Here is a 21,812-nt window from a genome sequence, read left to right on the forward strand (position 1 = left end):
AATACACACACACACACACACACACACACACACACACACACACAGCCTGTAAAAAAATAATGTAAACAATAAAAATAAAATCTCCAGCAATCCAGAAGAATCCTGAAGATTCTCAATAGGGTGAAGGTCTGGACTCTGTGCTGTTTAATCCAATCCAAGTCTGATGAATCCTGAGATCATCACATTGGAGCAAACACAGATAAGAAGCAGCCTGTAACTATTTACATTTCTATTGTAAACATTTTATTTAGATTTTATTGGGAAAAATGTGCCACATCATACGTACAATATGAACCTACTTTAGAAAGAGAGAATAAAAGTATGTTTTTACTAAATAAATATGAGCAGATTAGACACAGAGGAAAGCAGTGGGCCAATTTTCATACTTTATACATTTTAGCTCATAAATTTGTCTATTTTTATTAAACAATTCAATTAATTTAAATGTTTAGAAAGTTGATTAAAGTCATTAATTATAATCAATAATTGTAATCCATCTGGTTTGTAAAAAAATATTAGTTATTCACAATTCAGATTTGGTTGTTTTTGTGTTGTTCTAATAATAATAATAAACAGTATGGTGGATTTCCAAAATAAGCCCTTTAAATTAGTTCTATTTCTGGTTTGATGTGTGGGTTAAAATGAGAAGTTTATCACATTAGAGGTAATTTAACACTTAGCTTTTCTTATTGTCTGTTACAGCATTATTACTTTTGCTAATGAGATGAAGATTCACACACACACAGAGAGAGAGAGAGAGAGAGAGAGAGAGAGAGAGAGAGAGAGAGAGACCGACCAAGTGGACTAGGAGAGAAAAAGAGCGAGTGAGAAAGAGAACTGGGACAGAGAGAGAGGGAGGCAGAAAGAAGAAGGACTAGATGGGGAGAGAGAGAGAGAGAGAGAGAGAGAGAGAGAGAGACTCTGTGTAACTCATGTAACAGAGACAATCATCAAACACAAATTCAGAAATATTGATAACTTTTTTTAATCCACACTGAACATCAGAAGACGTGAAAGATGTGAGTAATTTTACAGCCTCTTTTCAGTAGTGTTATTATCTATAGAAACTCAAACAGGATGAACGTATATGCAAGTCGTATCAGATGATAGTTAAAGAGAAGATCAGTCCGTCACACACTCGAGCTCGCAAGAGAATCTTTCTGATCACAGCTTGGACTTGTTCATCAGCGCCATCATCTTCTCCATCTTGATGGCCAGAGACATGTCACCTTTAATCTTCAGCTTCCCAGACATGAAGGCCATCGTGGGCTTTAACTTCCCTGTCAAAACACACACACACAGTTTATAACCAAGTAATTATATTAATAATTTCATTAATTACTAGCAAATTACAACATTCAGTTTTCAATAGTTTTTATATTAAATGTGATGAGTGGAAAATATTTAAATAAAATTATTTACCAATTTAATACTTTTTAAATGTTTCATAATCATATGCACCTCATAATTAAGACAAAAAAACTGACATTAAGATTTAATAATATTTGTATATTTGATTTATTTTGTATAAATCTTGGGTCAATATTTAACATTTTATTTTCATTAAAGTTCGTGCATAAGCTCATTACACGTGTATTATTATGGGATGTTTTTAAATCTGTACTAATTTTCTAATTTTTAATTTTATGTTGTTAGATAAAGAGTAATTATTATAAAAGGTGTTTTATGAGATAAATGTAATTACTCTGTTTCTATTGATGATCAGAAATATAATTTTTCCCCTCTGAAGGAGGAATTGCTGGAGTTGTATTTAGAGGTCACCCCATACCTTTAAACATCTTGATGAAGTCTTCACTGTCCAAACTCATCTCCACATCGGCTTTAACTGAAGGTTCTCCGCTGCCTGTTGCACCTGCTCCATTCTTCAGGTCGATATACCAAATTCCAGCGTGTTCCCCTGAAATAACACAACTACACCTCATTTTCCTGCTTCTGTCAAAATACACATGGGATTAGATTAGAGGATCTGGAGTGAATTAAGAAGTGAGGAGACGCACCGGAGAGCTCGAACCTGTAGACCCCCTGTGTGGATTTGACCAGTTCAGGGTTGATCACCTCCTTAATCACAGTAAAAGTCTGAGAAATGGGGCTGGAGGAGGCGTTTACTTCAGGAGTGCCATCTGTGATACACAGAGAAAAGAAATAAACACATGACTTGTTATAAACTACAAACAAATGATTTTGATATTATTCTATTGACAAATTTCTGGCATTTAATCCTCATCTGTGACCCAGAAGATCAAAAAAGGCTATTCTCTAAGTGGGAGGGGCATAAATCTCACTGTCCTGTCAATCACAGCAACAGCAGCCAATCATAGCTGTTTGTGAGCTCATGTATGTGGAAGAGGGCAGACAGCAGGTTCCTCACTGTGGTGATCTGTAGCTGCATGTGTCTCAGAGGAAACGTTCCCCGTTGCTTTTTTAGACTGGTGGGCAGGAAAGGGCGAGTAAACCATTAATAAAAAACCCTCATAATACCAGACTTATCATTTACACCACACTAACCGAGATCCTGCATCTGCTTCTTGAGTGCTTCAGGATCTTCATCCAGGAAGAAGTCAGGAAGTAGTGGATGACCTGAGTAAAATTATCCATAAATAAAAGGTGAACATCCTCATAAAAGAATTCTAAAATGAGTTAGAGAGACTAAGCCACACCCACCTGGCTTCACCGCATACACATCAAAGTCTTTAATGCCCTCCTTCTTCAGGATGTCCTCGTCTATTAGGAAGTGTCCCGTGTAGCTGACCGGCTTGGTGAGAACGGCGTAGGCGGCGTCGGCCACGATGTCCACCTTCCTGCACTGTTTGCTCACGCCTGATCCCCCGAGCATCTCCATCGCCGCCGTCTGAATGGCTTCGAACATTAACACACAACCATAATGTACAACACAGTTACCTGTCCTGAGACAAATCAACTGTCCTGTCTCAAAAAACTATTTACACCTGTCTGAGACAGTTCACCTGTCCTGAGACAAATCAACTGTCCTGTCTCAAAAATCGATTTACACCTGTCTGAGACAGTTCACCTGTCCTGAAACAAATCAACTGTCCTGTTTTAAAAAACTATTTACACCTGTCTGAGACAGTTCACCTGTCCAGGAGGACACCGACTCACCTGTACGAGGCCACAGTGCATTAACGGCGATGGATCCACGGAACTCTTCAGCCATCCCGAGGACACACATGGACATGCCATACTTGGCCATGGTGTAAGCTACACACACACACACACACATGTGGGTACGTCAGTAACAGTTTAAAGCACAGGAAGTGTTTGGGTTCTCCAGGTGAGGTTCTTACCCGTGTGGTTCTTAAACCAGATGGGGTTGAGGTTGAGAGGAGGACTGAGGTTGAGGATGTGAGGGTTTTTACTCTTTAACAGATGAGGGACGCAGAGTTTAGACCTGAAACCAGCAAATAACGAGTTTGACACAACTCACTACACCACCACGATCAGTCTTCAGACTCATTCTTTTACTGATACACAATATAACGTTTATATAAAAACTATTATATCAGAAACAGGAAGATCTGTGACGTTACATTAAAAAGAGAACAATATACAAAGTCAAGGCCGAAAGTCTCTGGACACCTGAGCACAAGATTAGTACGTGTTTTTTAAACGTCCCATCCCACATTTAGTCTCCATGTGCTGTTATAATGAGCTCCACTCTTCTGGGAAGATGACTGCCCACCAGTCTAAAAAAGCAACGGGGAACGTTTCCTCTGAGACACATGCAGCTACAGATCACCACAGTGAGGAACCTGCTGTAGATTTTGTGGAGGTTCATTCAGCTACAAGGGTGTTAGTAAAGTCAGGTAGTGATGTAGGTGAGAAGGTGAGGAGGTTCCTGGGGTGCAGTCAGCGTTCACATTAATCCCTTAGGTGTTCAGTAGTGTTGGAGCTCTATAGCAGGAGATCTTCCACTCCAACACAGGACAGGAGCAGGTTTTGGGTCTCCCAGTTGAAGTGAAGGTAAAAGCTCATGCTTCTGCATCCAAAGACATCTGATACATTTGGGTGTCTCCAACATTTAGAGATGAACCACATATAGCTGGGAAAGTGAGCAGTCCCATAGAGATGAATGTGGAATAAGATGTTCAAAAAGTACACACAGTTCTTATGGTCCATAATCTTTTGGCCTTGTTGTGTAAGAAAGCGAAGATTCAGATTTTTTTATAAAAAAGAATTAAAGCTGGATGTTATGAATGTATGCAGCACTTATAGAGCAGATCTTTGCTTGTTCATCTTTTATTATATTTTTCTCAGGAATGTTCTCAGTTTAATTTAACTGATAAAAAGCTCCAAAAGCTCAAAGAACTGTTCCTGGGAGAAGTTTTCTAGTTAACAGAAAACTGTGTAAATTATCGCCATTCTTTTTGAATTTCAGCTTCATCAGGACCTCGAGGAAATCACAAGATTTATATTTGTACTGAATATGAAGTCAGACCTTTTCCTCATCCTGCAAATAAAACTATAGTAACTGGTCTGTAACTCACGTCAGATACGTTCCTCTCATATTAATACCCAACATGAGGTCCACCTTCTTCATGGGCGTGTCCAACGTTCCCGTCAGGTTTATGGCGCTGGCGTTGTTCACCACGATGTCGATCCCTGTAGTCATGGCAACGAGAGAACATTTAACAAAGAGAAGGACTCCTGGAGTTCTCTGGGTTCTGCGTCCGTGTCTCACCTCCAAATTTCTGCACGGCGTTCTCCACTGCCTCGCTCACCTGCTTCTCGTCACGGACATCCACGACACACGGGAGAGCTTTTCCCCCTGCAGCTTCAACTGCGAGACCAAATACACACCGTTACTGCAGCGTCGCTCCAAAACATGAGATCTACTCTAATGAGATTTATTTATTTATTTATTTAGATCAATACAGCAGATTATTGTGTTTATGAAAATATCATTCCATCATCATTATATATATCAATTAATTTTAAATACATTAAATTATTTTATTTACATTTATTTTAAAACAATTCATTCATCAATTAAATAATCAATCAATCAATCATTACATTTATATTTACATTTATTTGACATTAAACAGTTGCTTTTAATTTGAGTTTTTAATTTATATAGAATGACAGGAATATTTATCTCTACATTCATCTGTCTATCCATCTATAACACACACACACACACACACACACACACACACACACACACGCGTGCGATTATATTTAAGTACAATATAAATTGTTTAATTTTACTGGCTCGTTGTGCAAAAGTTTTTACTTAAAGAAAACTTTATTTTGTAAAACAGTTGAAACGTTTCCATGAATTAAGTTGCAAAAAAACCACATTTATTTGTTATTCTGCCAAACTGAGCAGTGTGAGTTACACAAAGCCAAGTGCAAAAGTTTAGACACCCTCTGACTCAGATTTTGACTGCTTCACTGTTTATAAAAAATAAAAAAAAAAACACAACAGTTTAGAAAATAGGGGCTTCATTCCCGCTTAACAGAGATTTATCAGAGATGATAGAGATCCACACTCTACACTGAGACTGAGATGCTGCTGGGATTAAAAGGTCCTTACTCTCCTCAGCAGCCGTGTAGATGGTCCCGGGCAGTTTGGGGTGCGTCTCAGCAGTCTTGGCTGCGATCACCACGTTGGCTCCATCTCGAGCAGCTTTCAGGGCGATGGCTTTACCGATGCCTCGACTCGCCCCGGTGATGAACAGGGTACAACCGGACAGCTTTCTGTAAAAGAGCATGGATCAGGAGTATAAACTCAAACACACTTACAACACATTCTTTTATTTCCAGTTACAGTCCTAGTGTTTAATCTAATACCTAAATGTTTCTCTTAAAGAATGTGGGTAAAGATCTGGAAGAAATGTATATATTTTATATATTTTAATCCTGCTCGTACAAAAATAAACCTGGCCAGAGGTCAGTGTCTGCATTTCTCTGCACCTGTGCATACAGAGGTTAAATAAGGTCAAAGGTCACGTGCTGTTTAAAACATGTATTCATTCTATTATTTATCAAACCTGACCTTTAATCAGAAGGTTAATAAACTGACTGTAAACTCAGATGGATCCTGAGCGCAATAATCATTTAACATCTAAAGGATCTTTAACATCTTTAAACGCGTTTCCTGGAAGAAAGTAAACAGTTTATTTGGCATTCAAGTGAAATGTTTTGTTTCAGTTATTCCTTTATTACTCACCCTGTGTTCTGCAGCATGATGGACAGAAAACGCTCCTCTCCTGCACTGCGAATCTCACACACACACACACACTCTCACACACACTCACACACAGAACCTCTGCAGAACCTCGGAGAACTTTTCTCTAACTCCACACCTCACTGCTGCTCGTGCCCTTTAGCACACTTTACTACTCATGCACGCGCCTTCACTTCCGGTGCAGCTTCTTCGTCGCTGCTCCAGAAACCCGGAAGTACGGAAACACCACCTCGATGTCCAGTTCAGTTTCTTTTACTAAAATAAACATTAGAAACGTTTATTAAAAATACAATGTTTCAGGATCAAACTTAATAATATTTACATTCCACCATATTTTCTGTGATATAAGTTCAGCGCCCTCTGCTGGATAAACATCTACTTATTCCTGTTCTTACTGTTCATCTTGTACTTCTCTTCCTCTAGATAGATAGATAGATAGATAGATAGATAGATAGATAGATAGATAGATAGATAGATAGATAGATAGATAGATAGATAGATAGATAGATAGATAGATAGATAGATAGATAGATAGATAGATAGATAGATAGATAGATATTCTCCATTATTCTTTTACACAGTAAATAAACCCAAAAAACATTTTCAACATACAAAATGTTAACTGTTTGAACATACCAACACAGTACCAGTCAAAAGATTGTGTTGAGTGCTTGTTCTCTGCTTTTCCTTCACTCTCCAGGCCAACTCAACCTAAACCATCTTCCTGGGTTTAGATTGAATAATTATGGAGGCCAGACCATCTGGTGCATCTCTCCATAACTCTCTTTCTTGAACTAATAGCTCTTTCAGGACATAGAGGGTCATTGTCCTGTTGGTTGAAGTGTTGAAGTTGAAGTTTATTTCTATTGCACTTTTCACAATGGACATTGTCCCAAAGCACCTTCACAGAGTTTAAGAATGAAAGTGAATGATGTTTTTATCCCTGATGATGAAGACTGTGAAAATAAAAAACCCTTTAGATGTTATGAGGAAGAAACCTTGAGAGGAACCAGACTCAAAAGCAGAACCTCATCCTCATTTGGGTGACATCAAGAGTGTGATTATAGTCTTTAAACACTACAGAACACTGGAGAGTGAGAACTAACATGAGCACTGGAGTGTGTGATTATGACTGATGATCTTTCTACAGTCTTCTACAGTCAGGGGTAACGAGTGTAAACCAGATAGAATAGCTGCATGTTGCTGAAAATTGCTTTGGTGGCCATGCTGGTTAAGTGCATCCTCAATTTAGAGTAAATAACCAGCTGTGTCTCCAACAAAGCACTTCCACACTATCACACCTACTCCTCCATGTTTCACAGAGGGAAGCACACATTCAGGAACCATCTGTCCACCTTCAAAAACACGACAGTCAGATCCAAAAATCTCATGTACGGACTCATCAGACCAAAGGACAGTTTTTCACTGATCTAATGTCTATTCCTTGTGTTTCTTGACCCAAGCAAGTCTCTTCTGCTTGTTGTTCTTCTGAAGTAATTATTTCTTTGCCACTGGTCTACCATGAAGGTCTGTCTAACGCAGTCTCCTCTGAACAGTAGAATTCTGAGAAGCATTTATGTAACTCATCAGTTTCTGAGGCGTATCCTCTGCAGCAGAGGTAGCTCTCTGTCTTCCTGTCTTGGTGAGCGCCTGTTCCATCATAAGATCTGATGAATTTAGAGATGCACTTGGAAATACATTCAATGTTCTAAAGATGTTTGGGATTGACATCTTAATTTCTTAAAGTAATGGTGGATCCTTTTTCCTTTACTGAGTGTTTCTTGCAATAATATAGATTTGTACAGTAGTTGTAGTAACACTAAAATATCTTTTTGACTTTGTACTTTATTCACAATAACAAAAACAAATCATGAATAAATAAATAAATAAATAAATAAATAAATAAATAAATAAATATAATGATGATGATGATGATGATAATTGTTACTCGTGAGGGCTGTAATAACTGCATAATAACCTAACATGTGCAGAAGCTCAGCACGCTGATAGAAGGCTGGATTGGTTCTGAGATGCCTCCTGAACTGTACTGATGTGAATGTGGAATGAGGAACATGAAACATCCTGGTGAATGCAGTACTTCCTCTCCACACTCCACTGGACTCTGCTGAGCTCATCTACACGGTGTAGCTGTGATATACAGCGGCGTGTGTTCGCTTTAGTTCCTTTAATGCATTTCGATTTAATATTATTTTAAATAGTTTATTATTTATTACAATAATGTATAATATCGTATGACCCATGTCCGTAGAGGGCGCTGTAGTTCCTCTCCTGTGCTTTCCCTCTTCCCCCGCTGACTGCTGGTCTAAACATCAGACCTACAAACAGTGAACTTCACAGTTTTACTTCGTGTTTGACTGAACCTAATAGTCATTAGAATACTAAACAATGTGTGTGTGTGTGTGTGTGTGTGTGTGTGTGTGTGTGTGTGTGCGCAGGACTGCAGTAAATCCAGTCCAACTGGTGCAACAAGTTCCCACATGTTTCCTACAGACTGAGCAGAAAGCAGCTTTGTGTCCTGTGACATGGCAGGAAGAGAGAGAGACTCCAGAACACCTGAAACATGAAAGAGTTTAAATCTCTCTCTCTCTCTCTCTCTCTCTCTCTCTCTCTCTCTCACACACACACACACTTCACTGTTTATACAAGATTCCCGTGTGGAATCGGTTCTCTGTGTGTGTGTGTGTGTGTGTGTGTGTGTGTGTGTGTCTGTACTGTAGTTCCCACGCACACACTTCTTTGTGAACATGGAGGCAAAGCCCACGCGCAGCACCGCGCGCCCTCTCTCTCTATTCTTCCTTTTTGATTGATTGATTGATTGATTGATTAAATGATTGGCTGATTTGTTGATTGGATGGTTATAATTTCTGCACATTGCTGTAAATATTCCTCACTGATCCACCAAAACCCGTCTAAACCAACCCATACATGTGTTCTGCAAAATAAAAAAAGGTGTGTCAGTGTGGAGAAGAGGAGGAGGAGTGGAAGAGGAGGAGGAGTGGAAGAGGAGGAGGCCATTTTGTAGTGAGCATGCCCGTGTATTTCTTGCTGTGAGCTCGGTGTCAGGACTCAGGGGCAGGAAGTGCTGCCTTTGTGTTCATATCGGAGTGAAGCAGTGTGGCTGGAGCGAATACACACACACACACACACACACACACAGAGCTCTGATCCTGTAGCTTTTTAGTCCCCACCACCACCACCATCCTGCTCCTCCTCATGTCCACACTGCTGTTCCTGCTTGTCTCAGGTTCTTCTGCTGTGCAATGGATGGGTAGGTTCTACAGTTCTTCTGTTTTTTCTCTTTCCTGCTGATTCTCAGACCTGTAGGTGCTCTCACTTTCTCTCCCTCTGTGTGTGTGTGTGTGTGTGTGTTACACTATATTATTATTATTATTATTATTATTATTATTATTATTATGTTATTATATAAGAGAACACTCCCCGGTGCTAGAGAGAGTGTGTGTGTGTGTGTTCTGCTTGAACTCGGGGGATTGTGTGGAGCGGAAATGGCTCAGGGGTGCACGCGCGCGTGATCCAGACTTGTTTTGGTGTGTTTGGGACCAGAACATTCACACGGATACATTTTACACTTTACACTGTTCCAATGTTTCCGGAAATAAGACGCAATACAGACCAAAGCGGAAGTGTTCTGTGTGTGTGTGTGTGTGTGTGTGTGATTCTGGGCGTAACAACAGCAGTAAAGTTCTCTTTGAGGAAGTAGATGTGCTCTGTGAATGCAGTTCTGATCAGAACCTGAAACCCAACATGCATCACGAGGAGCTTCAGTAAAAACCTGGAGCTTCATGTTTCCGGATGGACTGATGAATACACGGATGGAGTGGTTGTGTTTTCTCTCTCTCTCTCTCTCTCTCTCTCTCTCTCAGTGAAGGTAATCAGCAGGCTGCCATTTTAATACCACCAAAGGGGCGTTTCTGTGGAGAGCAAATTCACCATCATGTAGGATTTCACTCCTGTGTTCTCTCTCTCTCTCTCTCTCTCTCTCTCTCTCTCTTTCTTTCTCTGTGTGATGATGATATTGGTGATGAAGGTTCCACGCATGCGCCATGTTTTGCTTTGTGTTTTTTTTTCTTCCACCTTCTGTTTAGAAGGCGAGTCGGGTGATTGTTTACAAGCGCGTGCATGGGAAGTCGCGTGCACGCGCGTGCGCGCTATTTCTCTCTCGCTCTCGTCTGTCCTCGCTCGTGTGCGCGCGCACAGCGGTGGTGGGCGGGGGCGCGCCGTGTCTTTCTTTCTTTCATATTGATTGGTTGACTGATTATTAATTGTTGTTGCTGTTTAAAAAAAAAAAAAAAAACCCGATTACCTGATTATCATCGCCATCATCAAAACATGAAGCTCGAACTTCCTGTTTGCGTGTGTGTGTGCGTGTGCGCGTGTATATATATATATATATATATGGACAGGGCATCACGTGATTGTTCTATTTCTTTATTGTTTTAAATAATAATAATGGAAAGATGAGTGTGTATCACGCTTATGGATCTCACAGGTATGTTAGATTTCAGGATGTTAGGTGCATTAAACCCCACAGTAGAACAGGTTCTTCTCTCAGATCCCATCATTTGATGCCCAGTGCTGGCTTTCTAACAGAACCCTTTGGAGTGTTGGGTTCTCCTCAGAATGTGGGCTGCTGATGGATTTTCTCAGGATGCATGTGAGCGTAACAGGAGAACTGAAAGTATTAGATTATGTGCTCCGCTCTCTCTCGCTCTATGGGGATTTCCAGGGTCAGGTAGAAACTGAAAACTTCTCCTACCAGCATCTGACCGTAAACACACCCCGATCCTACACACAGACGTGTTGAAGGTGTGTCTGAATGTTGGAGGTGATTATATAGGGGTGGGGGTGTAAGTGGTGTCTAATGTGTTTTATTGACCCATGACGCACTGCAGCGTACGTAGTGCTACATGAAGGATGTAGAAGATCAGGCTGAGAAATGAGAACAGAAGAGTGAGGAACGTGTTGAACGTTAGATGTAATTGACGTGGTCCAGTCGGATGTGTGGTCTTTATATTAGTGTTTACAGTTAATTAGACTGAACAGCTGTGAGAGAAGAGAAGCTGCAGCCACGCCCATGTGAGAATACAGATTAAATAATGTAAATATACTACAGGTAGACATTTAGGAACGTGTTACAGGTGTTACGGGACACACTAATTAATTGTAGAATGTTTGCTGTTTTTGTGTGTAAGTGTGTGTGGAGTGTATGCGAGTGTGTGTGTGGAGAGAATACGAGTGTGTGTGTGGAGTGTATGCAGTGTGTGTGGAGTGTATGCGAGTGTGTGTGTGGAGAGAATGCGAGTGTGTGTGTGGAGAGTATGCAGTGTGTGTGTGTGTGTGTGTGTGTGTGTGTGTGTGTGTGTGGAGAGTATGTGAGTGTGTGTGGAGTGTATGTGAGTGTGTGGAGAGTGTGTGGAGAGTATGTGTGTGTGTGTGTGTGTGTGTGTGTGTGTGTGTGGAGTATGTGAGTGTGTGTGGAGTGTATGTGAGTGTGTGGGGAGAGTGTGTGTGGAGAGTATGTGAGTGTGTGTGTGTGTGTGTGTGTGTGTGTGTGTGGGTTTGCGGCTCTCAGGTATGAAGTGCTGGATATTGCGTTTCCCCTCTGACCTGCTCTGATCATGTACTCGCTCACCTACAGACTGGCTGAACCTGTTTCATATCGACGTCCTTAACTAGCAAGGTGACAGGCTAATATCCTACCTTACAGGTGAGCGTTCTCTCTCTCTCTGTCTCTTTGTCTCTCTGTCTCTCTCTCTCTCTCTCTCTCTCTCTCTCTCTCTCTCTCTCTCTCTCTGATCCTCTTTCTGTAGTATCTTGCATTAGGATGTAGATTGTCTGAAAGTTTGTATGATGGCGTCTGACTTGTTTTTATTAATTAGTCATGTACACACACACACACACACACACACACACACACACACACAGCATTATTTATGACTGAAATGTAATCATGCCTCGTTGAAGGTTTTCACTGTGAGGCAGAACTTCATAGCGAGTGTAGGATGAAAGCAGGTATGTTGAAGGAGGAGGAACTGTCCGAGGAACTCCTTATGGTTCTCCGTTTTCTCCAAGACCTGAACCTGAGTCAGTTGCACACTTCCTCTTCGTGAATGACGTTATTGTGTGTTACGGCCTCACTTCCTGACTAGTTACGTCACGGACGTGATGCAGAGCTTCGTTCCTCACAATCATTTGACCTTTGATGTGATCCATCGCTTCACGAACAGGTTTAATGATCAGGAAAGGTTCCAGAATGAATCTTCAGATCTGCTCGCTGCTTTACTTGGTTTTATTACATTACATGTAAGGTTGAGAGGTGTGTGTGTGTGTGTGTGTGTGTGTGTGTGTGTGTGTGTGTGTGTGTGTGTGTGTGAGAGGGGGTGATTGCTTATCAATTCATGTTTATTATCAGCTGAATGTTATTTTGTTTTGTGCTCTGGTCGAGACGTGTTGAAACACTGGAGCTGAAATGCTGGAGATTTCGGATACAGAGGAAAGAAAACAACTGAACAACTGGAGAAATTACAGTAATTAGAGAAATCATGTGTGTGTGTGTGTGTGTGTGTGTGTGTGTGTGTGTGTGTGTGTGTTGTACACTGAGGTGGTATCAGTGTTACAGGCTGTTATTAGAGCAGAGGATTTCACAGGACCTGTGTTGAAGCTCAGAAGTGTAGCAGTAGCACTGACTTTAAATTAAACCCTACAACAGAAGAGCTTTATTTCTTCCAAACGTGTGTGTGAGCCACAGTGACGTTTAAACTACAGATGTTCGCAGTTCTCCAGCTGTTACACGGTCCTTCAGTTTCCTGCTTACCACTTCTCCATGGCTTCATGTTCTCCTGCCGGTCACACACTTTTTATACATGTACAGAGACGTTATGAAGCTTCGTATGTCGCTCTGGATAAGGGCGTCTGCTAAATGCCGCAAATGTAAATGTAAATGTTATAAAGCTCGGAATGAGGAGGCGGAGATCAATCGTGTACTTCAGCTGTACAATCTGTTACTCTGTTTACAAATATACAGATAATACAGTTTACTATCCAAATAACAGACCACACCCACAAGAGATGAGACAGAGAGAGACATGAGACAAAGAGACACACATGAGACAGAGTGTGAGACATGAGTGAAAGACGTGAGTGAGAGTGATAGATGTGAGGGAGATTGAGATATGCAAGAGTGAGAGACGTGAGAGACATGAAAGAGATGTGAGGGTGAAAGACGTGAGGGTGGTTGAGAGACGTGAGGGTGGGTGAGAGACGTGAGCGTGAGAGACGTGAGGGTGGGTGAGAGACGCGAGCGTAAAAAGACGTGAGAGTGGGTGAGAGACGTGAGCGTAAAAGACGTGAGGGTGGGTGAGAGACGCGAGGGTGGGTGAGAGACGTTAGCGTTAGAGACGTGAGGGTCGGTGAGAGACGTGAGCGTAAAAGACGTGAGGGTGGGTGAGAGACGTGAGCGTGAGAGACGTAAGAGACGTGAGAGACGTGAGGGTAAGTGCCTGACTCTGACACCGGTTGAGATGAAGTGAAGGTGAGATCAGTGTGGGTCTCTTTCTGGTCGTCAGTAACAGTGTTTAACACACTTGACCGATGTGGTTTGAGGGACCTGAAACTCGTGAACCTCAACATTTTAGAGTTCTTGATGTTCCTGAGAAACCAGGAGACTTACAGTGCAGTCTGAGTGAGACAGGAGGAGATGCTGCTGATAAAAAAAAAAAATCTGTTCTCCAGAAAATAAAATCAGTTGTTGATCTAAAAAACAGTTTTAAAAGAAGAATAAATAACTGAAATAATTTCTCTGCTGGGATTTCTTTTCGATTAAACACTTTTATTCTTCAGCCTGTTGATTTCTCAGTTTGGTAAAATAAATAATAAATGTAGTTATTAATTAACTGTAATGAGAAATTCTGATGCAATAAATGTTTTAGTGAAGTAATTTAACAAATCTAAATATGCGTTACTGTAACTATTTCATTTAACAAATGTTATATATATAAAATTATAACTAAGAAAATAAAATATAATTTTTTTTTTCAATAATTTGGACTATTTTAATAATAAAACCAGCTTTTTCAGGGAATAAATAATGGAAGTGTGTGTGTGTGCTGGTCCTGTGCCCAGGTGCGGACGCTGAACAGTGCAGGTGTAATGGTGCTCATGTTCTGCTCTCGGTTCTCCGGGGTCCAGATGATGTGATGTGATTTAATCACGTGACTGATGAACACTTTTTTTTTGTGTTTTATGGTAAAAGTGGTTGTCGGTTGGCGTGACACCACCGCTGTTTGTGTAGTGTGCACATGTTTGTTATACACATGTTTATGAATTTAACACAGCAGAGAAAAAGTGAGTGGTGTGTGTGTGTGTGTGTGTGTGTGCGTGCGTGTGTGTGCAGGTCTTTAGATCACTGTTTACCATCACGTCTGAGATGAGTTTTTCAAGTGTATGACTGCAATGTTGTGATCGTTGATTGATTTTTCTATCATCTATATTTCCTGTGTGTGTGTGTGTGTGTGTGTGTGTGTCTTGCTTGAGTGTTGGTTTTTGTCTCCTGCTGCTCAAAATCTGACCATTCTCAACAGCTCAGAACCTGTGTGTGTGTGTGTGTGTGTGTGTGTGTGTGTGTGTGTGTGTGTGTGTGTGTGTGTGTGCGTGTGTTCTAAAAGTGTGCTCATGATGGTGTGAAAGGTCTGTAGTAATTCTGATATGAAGCCTGGTGTGTTTCTCTCTGTAGCAGGTCATGGAGTAGTGTGGTGATGTGTGTATTGTACTCTATCTGATCCGAACCGCCTTCCCGTAACCCAACACACCCAGGCTGAGCTGGAGGTGCCAATACTTTGATACAAGTAAATCTAGGTAGAAAATAAAGGGAAAATATTAAAATAAAACCCCCCAAAAAGGTTGTTCTATTGTCAGTGTAGTGCACTCCATGTACATGGTGTAGAGTTGAGAGTACACCTACATAGTGAAGAGTTGAGATTTAAAGAGCTGTTGATGATGATGATGATGATGAAGAGGAAGATTGCTATTTCTATGATTATTTGATATAAAAGCACGAGTGTGTAAATGAATAAAACATTTGTCAGATATTATATTTTAAGTGCAGGAGATGTTGCTCCTGTAGTGGATGAGGCTGAGTTTCAGGCAACTCTGACACACAGGAAACTCACTGCCCATTTCCTTGTTTTCTGCCATCCCACTTCCTGCTCAGCTCAGGATAGAGAGAGAGAGAGAGAGAGAGAGAGAGAGAATATGTGGAATGTGTCTCAGTGACTCATTCTTTCCACTTTCCTGAAAATCTCTTTGTTTTTTCCCCCTCGTTCATCCTCTCCTCAGTCTTCACTCTTCTGAGGTCCAGCAGAATCACATGACCGGGAATTTCAATGATTTTGATTTCCAGAATTATTAACACCTTTTTTTTTTTTTTTTTTTTTTTTTAAGAACAGGTGTTTTATTAAAAAAATAAAAAATAAATAAAATAAAATAAAATCTAAAAAAATCTGATGCCTCAATAAAAAAATATAAAAATTGACACTAATAAATCTGATGACATGATTTGGGTCATAGATATAAAATTCATGTGCTGGGAATAAAAATCCAATCAAACACAGTGAATGTTCAAATGAAAGTCTGGATCAGTTAAAAAGAACAGAGAGATGCAAATGGAGGAGAGGAAATCACAGGAAACGGCTGCTCAGAACTCTGGGGTGCCAATAATTTTGAACACTTTCCAGGGAAAATGAATTTTCATACTACTTCACTTGATTCTTACTATCCTTCTCTAGGAAGGGAAGAAAACAAGGAGGAACAAAAGGAAGAAGGAAAGGTGACTTTCTGTTTCGTTGTTACAGCAACATGGCACCGGAAAAGGAAAAAAGAAAGAGAAAGAAAGGGATTAAAGATGATGGAACAAGTGTGTGAGAGAGGAGATAAGGAATGAACAGAAGAAGGTGAAAAGAAGGAAGGAAAAGAAGAAAATAAACTTATATTTTAAAAATATAATATTATATATAATATTAAAAAAAAATAATTAAGGAGAAAAGAAAGAACAAGAACGAAAAGAACAGAAGTGGAACAGTAGAGAAAAGAAAAAAGGAAAGAATGTTTTGTGAGGATGTGGGGTGAAAAAAATAAACCAAATAAATGGTGGTAAAAAGAATAAAGCAAAAATAAAGGAAGACAAAAATTGATGATTATGTTGGAGAGAAATTTGGAGGTGTGTAGAGGAGCAGGGCTCTGCCTCTATTCCTCCTTCTGTCATTCATTAACCACACACGTGTGTTTGGGGGGAATATGACTCGGTGTGTGTGTGTAGAGCTGACTGGTTGTGTGTGTGTGTGTGTGTGTGTGTGTGTGTGTGGAGCTGACTCGGGTGTGTGTGGAGCTGACTCTGGTGTGTGTGTGTGTGAGCTGACTCGGTGTGTGTGTGTGTGTGTGTGGAGCTGACTGGGTATGTGTGTGTGTGTGAGCTGACTGCATGTGTGTGTGTGTGTGTGTGTGTGTGTGTGTGTGTGTGTGTGTAGCTGACTGTGTGTGTGTGTGTGTGTGTGTGTGTGTGTGGAGCTGACTCGTATGTGTGTGTGTGTGAGCTGACTGCATGTGTGTGTGTGTGTGTGTGTGTGTATGTGTGTGTGGAGCTGACTGGGTGTGTGTATGTGTGTGTGTGTGGAGCTGACTGGAGTGTGTGTTGAGCTGACTCGTGTGTGTGTGTGAGCTGACTTGGTGTGTTTGGGTGCGTGCGTGTGTGTGTGTGTGTGTGTGTAGCTGACTCGGTGTGTATGTGTGTGGAGTTCACTTGGGGTGTGTGTGTGTGTGTGTGGAGCTGACTGGTGTGTGTGTGTGTGTGTGAGCTGACTCGTGTGTGTGGAGCTGACTTGGTGTGTTTGGGTGCGTGCGTGTGTGTGTGTGTGTGTGTAGCTGACTGTGTGTGTGTGTGTGGAGCTGACTCTGGTGTGTGTGTGTGTGTGTGTAGAGCTGACTCGGTTGTGTGTGTGTGTGTGTGTGTTGAGCTGACTCGGTGTGTGTGTGAGCTGACTGTGTGTGTGTGTGTGTGTGTGTGTAGTTGACTCGGTGTGTGTGTGTGTGTGTGTGTGTGTGTGTGTGTGTGTGTGAGCTGACTCGTGTGTGTGTGTGTGTGTGTGTGTGTGTGTGGAGCTGACTCGTGTGTGTGTGTGTGTGTGTGTGTGGAGCTGACTCTTTGTCAAGTCAAGAAGCTTTTATTGTCATTTCAACCAAATATATCTGACACGGTACACAGTGATATGAGACAACGTTCCTCCTGAACCCTGATGCTACATAAACAACATAAAACAACACTGAGCTACACACACAACACGGGGCTGAATCGGGGTGTGTGTGTGTGTGTGTGTGTGTGTGTGAGAAGCAGAATCGGGGTTGTGTGTGGAGCTGAATCGAGTGTGTTTGGAACCCCTTCCCTTTAATTGTTCGCAGAAAGACTCATTTGATGGCGATTCATCTGTTTCAGGTTATTTGCTGACTCGCCTCGAGTTTCCACCTTAGAACAACCCCCCCACACACAAACACACACACACACTTAGTCTGGCCTTGAACACATGGCACTCTCGGATTTATGTGGTTCTCCCATTATTCCCACCTTCACCACACACTCCAGCTTCATCTTTAATTCTGGACTAAATTTTCTAATTTTAGATTTAAGAATAAATGTAATCGTGTGAGTCACTGAACCAAAACTCCTTCATTAGCGGATTCAGTATTTTTAATGTTTGTTTACACAACCGTTAGCCTCATGTTAGCAGTTATCTCATTTTTAGTCATTGTTATAGTTATGCTACACTGCATATTAGCATGTTTGTAGCTGTTAGCATCATGCAGTTAGCTGCTAGCGTTACTCGTTATAATGGTTAGCTTCATGTTAGCTAGCTTTCTTAGCTAAATTAGCTAGTGTTTAAAGCAATAACATTAAGTATATTTCCTAGTTACTCAAATTAGCACAGGAAGCTAATGTTGCTAGCAGTGGTGTTTGTGCATGGGTGTGTGTGTTTTTGGGTGCGGTGTGTTGTGTTAGAACTTGCCGATGAATTGAGCAGATGGTTTTGTCGCAGTGCTACAGGTTTTTTAGGTTCCGGTTCTTTCCTCTGAACTCGTTGTTGTTGCTGAGAACATGTTGATGTCCTTGGGCTTCAGATTTTCAGGAAATGAGACACAACAACGCGGCTCTGATTGTTTTGGGAGGCCAAGGACAGAGACCAATTATTTTCTATTCAGTCGAGCTCTGTGCAGGTCCTGAGCGTCTCCTCCTGTCCTCGGTTCCTTGTTTGTCCTCGTCTTCTGGCCCCGAGTGTCACTGTTCTACTGAACTACTGTATTGAGCTTGGCTTTTAATAAGCTTCTTACTTTTTCTGTGTGAGGAACATGAGCAGTGTGGTGACCTGGATGACTACAGCACTAATGTTACTCCTGTTCTTCTGGTCACGTATGTAGCTTAGCTCTGAGGAAGCTCTCCTTTCTGCTCAGTGCAGTTTTCCTTTTACTCAGCACACCATTTGCATGGCTGGATAATCAGGGTATTTGCCTCAAGGTGAGTTCCATCACCGGAATGTTCTAACTGCTCCATGCTGGGTGGAGTTCATGGTTCTACAGCTGTATCACTCAGTGTGACGGTTTTCTCCACTGAAATAGAATTTCCTCTCTGTCTCTACTGTTACCCATAATCCCTCTCTCTGTCTCTACTGTTACCCATAATCCCCCTCTCTGTCTCCACTGTTACCCATAATCCCCCTCTCTGTCTCCACTGTTACCCATAATCCCTCTCTCTGTCTCTACTGTTACCCATAATCCCTCTCTCTGTCTCTACTGTTACCCATAATCCCCCTCTCTGTCTCCACTGTTACCCATAATCCCCCTCTCTGTCTCCACTGTTACCCATAATCCCTCTCTCTGTCTCTACTGTTACCCATAATCCCCCTCTCTGTCTCTACTGTTACCCATAATCCCCTCTGTCTCCACTGTTACCCATAATCCATCTCTCTGTCTCTACTGTTACCCATAATCCCCTCTGTCTCTACTGTTACCCATAATCCCCTCTGTCTCCACTGTTACCCATAATCCCCTCTCTGTCTCTACTGTTACCCATAATCCCCTCTCTGTCTCTACTGTTACCCATAATCCCCCTCTCTGTCTCTACTGTTACCCATAATCCCCCTCTCTGTCTCTACTGTTACCCATAATCCCCTCTCTGTCTCTACTGTTACCCATAATCCCCTCTCTGTCTCTACTGTTACCCATAATCCCCTCTGTCTCTACTGTTACCCATAATCCCCTCTCTGTCTCTACTGTTACCCATAATCCCCCTCTCTGTCTCTACTGTTACCCATAATCCCTCTCTCTGTCTCTACTGTTACCCATAATCCCCCTCTCTGTCTCTACTGTTACATTTACATTTGCGGCATTTAGCAGACGCCCTTATCCAGAGCGACGTACAAACGTGCTTTAAATCTCTAGTAGTGAATAAATCTACACTGGTACGCAAGATTACAAACTCAATATAACTATAACTCGAATTCTACAAACTTGGAAAGTGCTAATGTAGGTATTTTAGGAAGAGGTAGGTCTTCAGTCGTCGCTTAAAGATAGTCAGTGACTCTGCTGTACGGACATCTAGGGGAAGTTCATTCCACCACCTCGGTGCCAGAACAGAGAAGAGCCTTGAATTGTACTTACCTCTCATTCTGAGAGAAGGTGGTACCAGTTAAGCAGTGCTGGAGGATCTCAGACAGCATGCTGCAGTGCGAGATGTGATGAGGTCACTAAGGTAAGATGGTGCTGGTCCATTTTTGGCCTTGTAGGCAAGCATCAGTGTTTTGAATCTGATACGTGCAGCTACTGGAAGCCAGTGAAGGGAGTGCAGCAGTGGGGTGGTGTGGGAAAACTTGGGCTGATTGAAGGCAAGTCGTGCAGCTGCATATTGGATCATTTGCAGTGGACGAATAGCGTTCAGGGGAAGACCTGCCAGCAGAGAGTTGCAGTAGTCCAGTCTTGAAATGACAAGAGACTGAACAAGCACCTGGGCAGCCTGTATGGACAGAAATGGTCAAATCCTTCGGATGTTATAGAGAAGAAATCGACAAGAACGAGCAACATTAGCGACATGTGGGAAAAAAGACAGTTCATTGTCCATAGTTACCCCAAGGTTACGAGCAGTGGCTGAAGGGGAGAGCAGAGAGTCATGAAGTGTTATTTGTAGATCTTGACCTGGGGATGAATCACCTGGGATGACCAGCAGTTCTGTTTTGCTGGGGTTGAGTTTAAGTTGGTGAGCACTCATCCATAAAAATGTTTGTTACATACTGTTACCCATAATCCCCCCTCTCTGTCTCTACTGTTACCCATAATCCCTCTCTCTGTCTCTACTGTTACCCATAATCCCCCTCTCTGTCTCTACTGTTACCCATAATCCCCCTCTCTGTCTCTACTGTTACCCATAATCCATCTCTCTGTCAAAATAAAAATGGAATGATAATAACTTAAAGTCTGATACACACCAAGCTGCTGGTCGTGTGTGTGTGTGTGTGTGTGTGTGTGTGTGTGTGTGTGTGTGTTTTGGGGGATATCGGTGTTTGTTCTGGATCGTTGGCTCTGGTCGGACAGCTTCTCGAGTGATTGTGCATGTCGAATCAGCGGTGGAGCTTGTTGGCAAGAAAGAAAATCCGATTGGCTAATTATCTTTAGCAAATGAGCGCACACGAAAAACACGGAATGTGCTTGTTGTCATTCTTGCTCTTGTCTTTGTAATTTAGCAGACATGATTAAAAAAAGCTACACGAATCCATTTGTAATGAGGGCAGATGGAAACGCTGCTCGCTTTATATATTTACAGTTGTAGCTTTTCCGGGTTCCCTGTTTGGACACCGAATACAGACTACTGCCACCTGCTGGTAAGGGAAAGTTATGTTCTCTTACACAAGTGCAGAATGTACACACACGGTTCGGTGTGTCGGATGCACCTGCCTAATAATCGGCCTAATTTGCAGCACAATGCCAATAACTAAAACCATGCTAAAAACCTCTGAACTGGTTCATGTATAAACGCATGTTTTCTGCTTGGTTTTGTGCGTACGCTAGTTTATAAATGAGACCCATGGACAGGTAACACAGAAGATGCTGCAGAATGAAAACTGGAGGAACGGAGAGAAACAGCAAGAAGAAGATTCAAGCTAAAAAAAACACAGCAGAAAGTTTCAAAAGTTTGGGATCATTTCTCAATTTTATTAATGACTTAATTTATATATTTGTATTTACATTTTGAGGTAATTTGGAGGTTAAATGCACTAAATGGGTTTAGTTTTCAGATATTCTTGTAGGTTTCACCAATAAAAATTTAAATTTTACTAAAAAGGAAACAAATGACTTGTTAATATTAGTCTCGTCTTATTTTCTCTTGTATTTAATAAAAGATACAGTACTTCATATTCGATTACTCGATTAATTGATGGAATGATTGATAGAATATTTAATTACTAAAATAAAAGTTCTTCAGTGGCAGAGCATCATGTATGAATGTTCTCCT

The 21,812-nt window shown here is 41.4% G+C and overlaps 2 protein-coding genes across 5 annotated transcripts in view; one reads left to right on the forward strand and one right to left on the reverse strand.

The window, feature by feature from the left end:
* Positions 1-969: 969 nt before the first annotated feature.
* Positions 970-6,401, reverse strand: hsdl2 (hydroxysteroid dehydrogenase like 2). The gene is made up of 11 exons (XM_046860423.1): positions 6,212-6,401; positions 5,576-5,739; positions 4,718-4,816; positions 4,524-4,638; positions 3,324-3,427; positions 3,139-3,237; positions 2,683-2,877; positions 2,527-2,598; positions 2,019-2,141; positions 1,790-1,918; positions 970-1,280 (listed from the first exon to the last, which is right to left on the reverse strand). Exons 1-11 carry the CDS (start codon positions 6,226-6,228, stop codon positions 1,165-1,167), a joined length of 1,233 nt encoding a protein of 410 aa, XP_046716379.1. The 5' UTR covers positions 6,229-6,401; the 3' UTR covers positions 970-1,164.
* Positions 6,402-9,268: 2,867 nt separating this feature from the next.
* ptbp3 (polypyrimidine tract binding protein 3) overlaps positions 9,269-21,812 on the forward strand; it is a 53,421-nt gene continuing 40,877 nt past the window's right edge. Inside the window, exons 1-2 of one of the 4 annotated variants that reach the window (XM_046860417.1) lie at positions 9,269-9,518; positions 11,907-11,975. The gene's annotated coding sequence lies outside the window, so the exon portion shown is untranslated. Of the gene's footprint in view, positions 9,519-9,866; positions 10,205-11,906; positions 11,976-21,812 lie in introns of those variants that run through there. The other 3 variants (XM_046860418.1, XM_046860416.1, XM_046860422.1) reach the window with 3 other exon arrangements.

Source organism: Silurus meridionalis, chromosome 11 (assembly GCF_014805685.1).
Source record: "Silurus meridionalis isolate SWU-2019-XX chromosome 11, ASM1480568v1, whole genome shotgun sequence".
NCBI lineage: Eukaryota > Metazoa > Chordata > Actinopteri > Siluriformes > Siluridae > Silurus > Silurus meridionalis.

Coding starts and splice junctions, on each gene's coding strand:
- hsdl2 (XM_046860423.1), bottom strand. Junction 3,428..4,523: donor ATGAGAGGAACGTATCTGAC/GTGAGTTACAGA, acceptor TGCTGGTTTCAG/GTCTAAACTCTGCGTCCCTC. Junction 3,238..3,323: donor CTGGTTTAAGAACCACACGG/GTAAGAACCTCA, acceptor GTGTGTGTGTAG/CTTACACCATGGCCAAGTAT.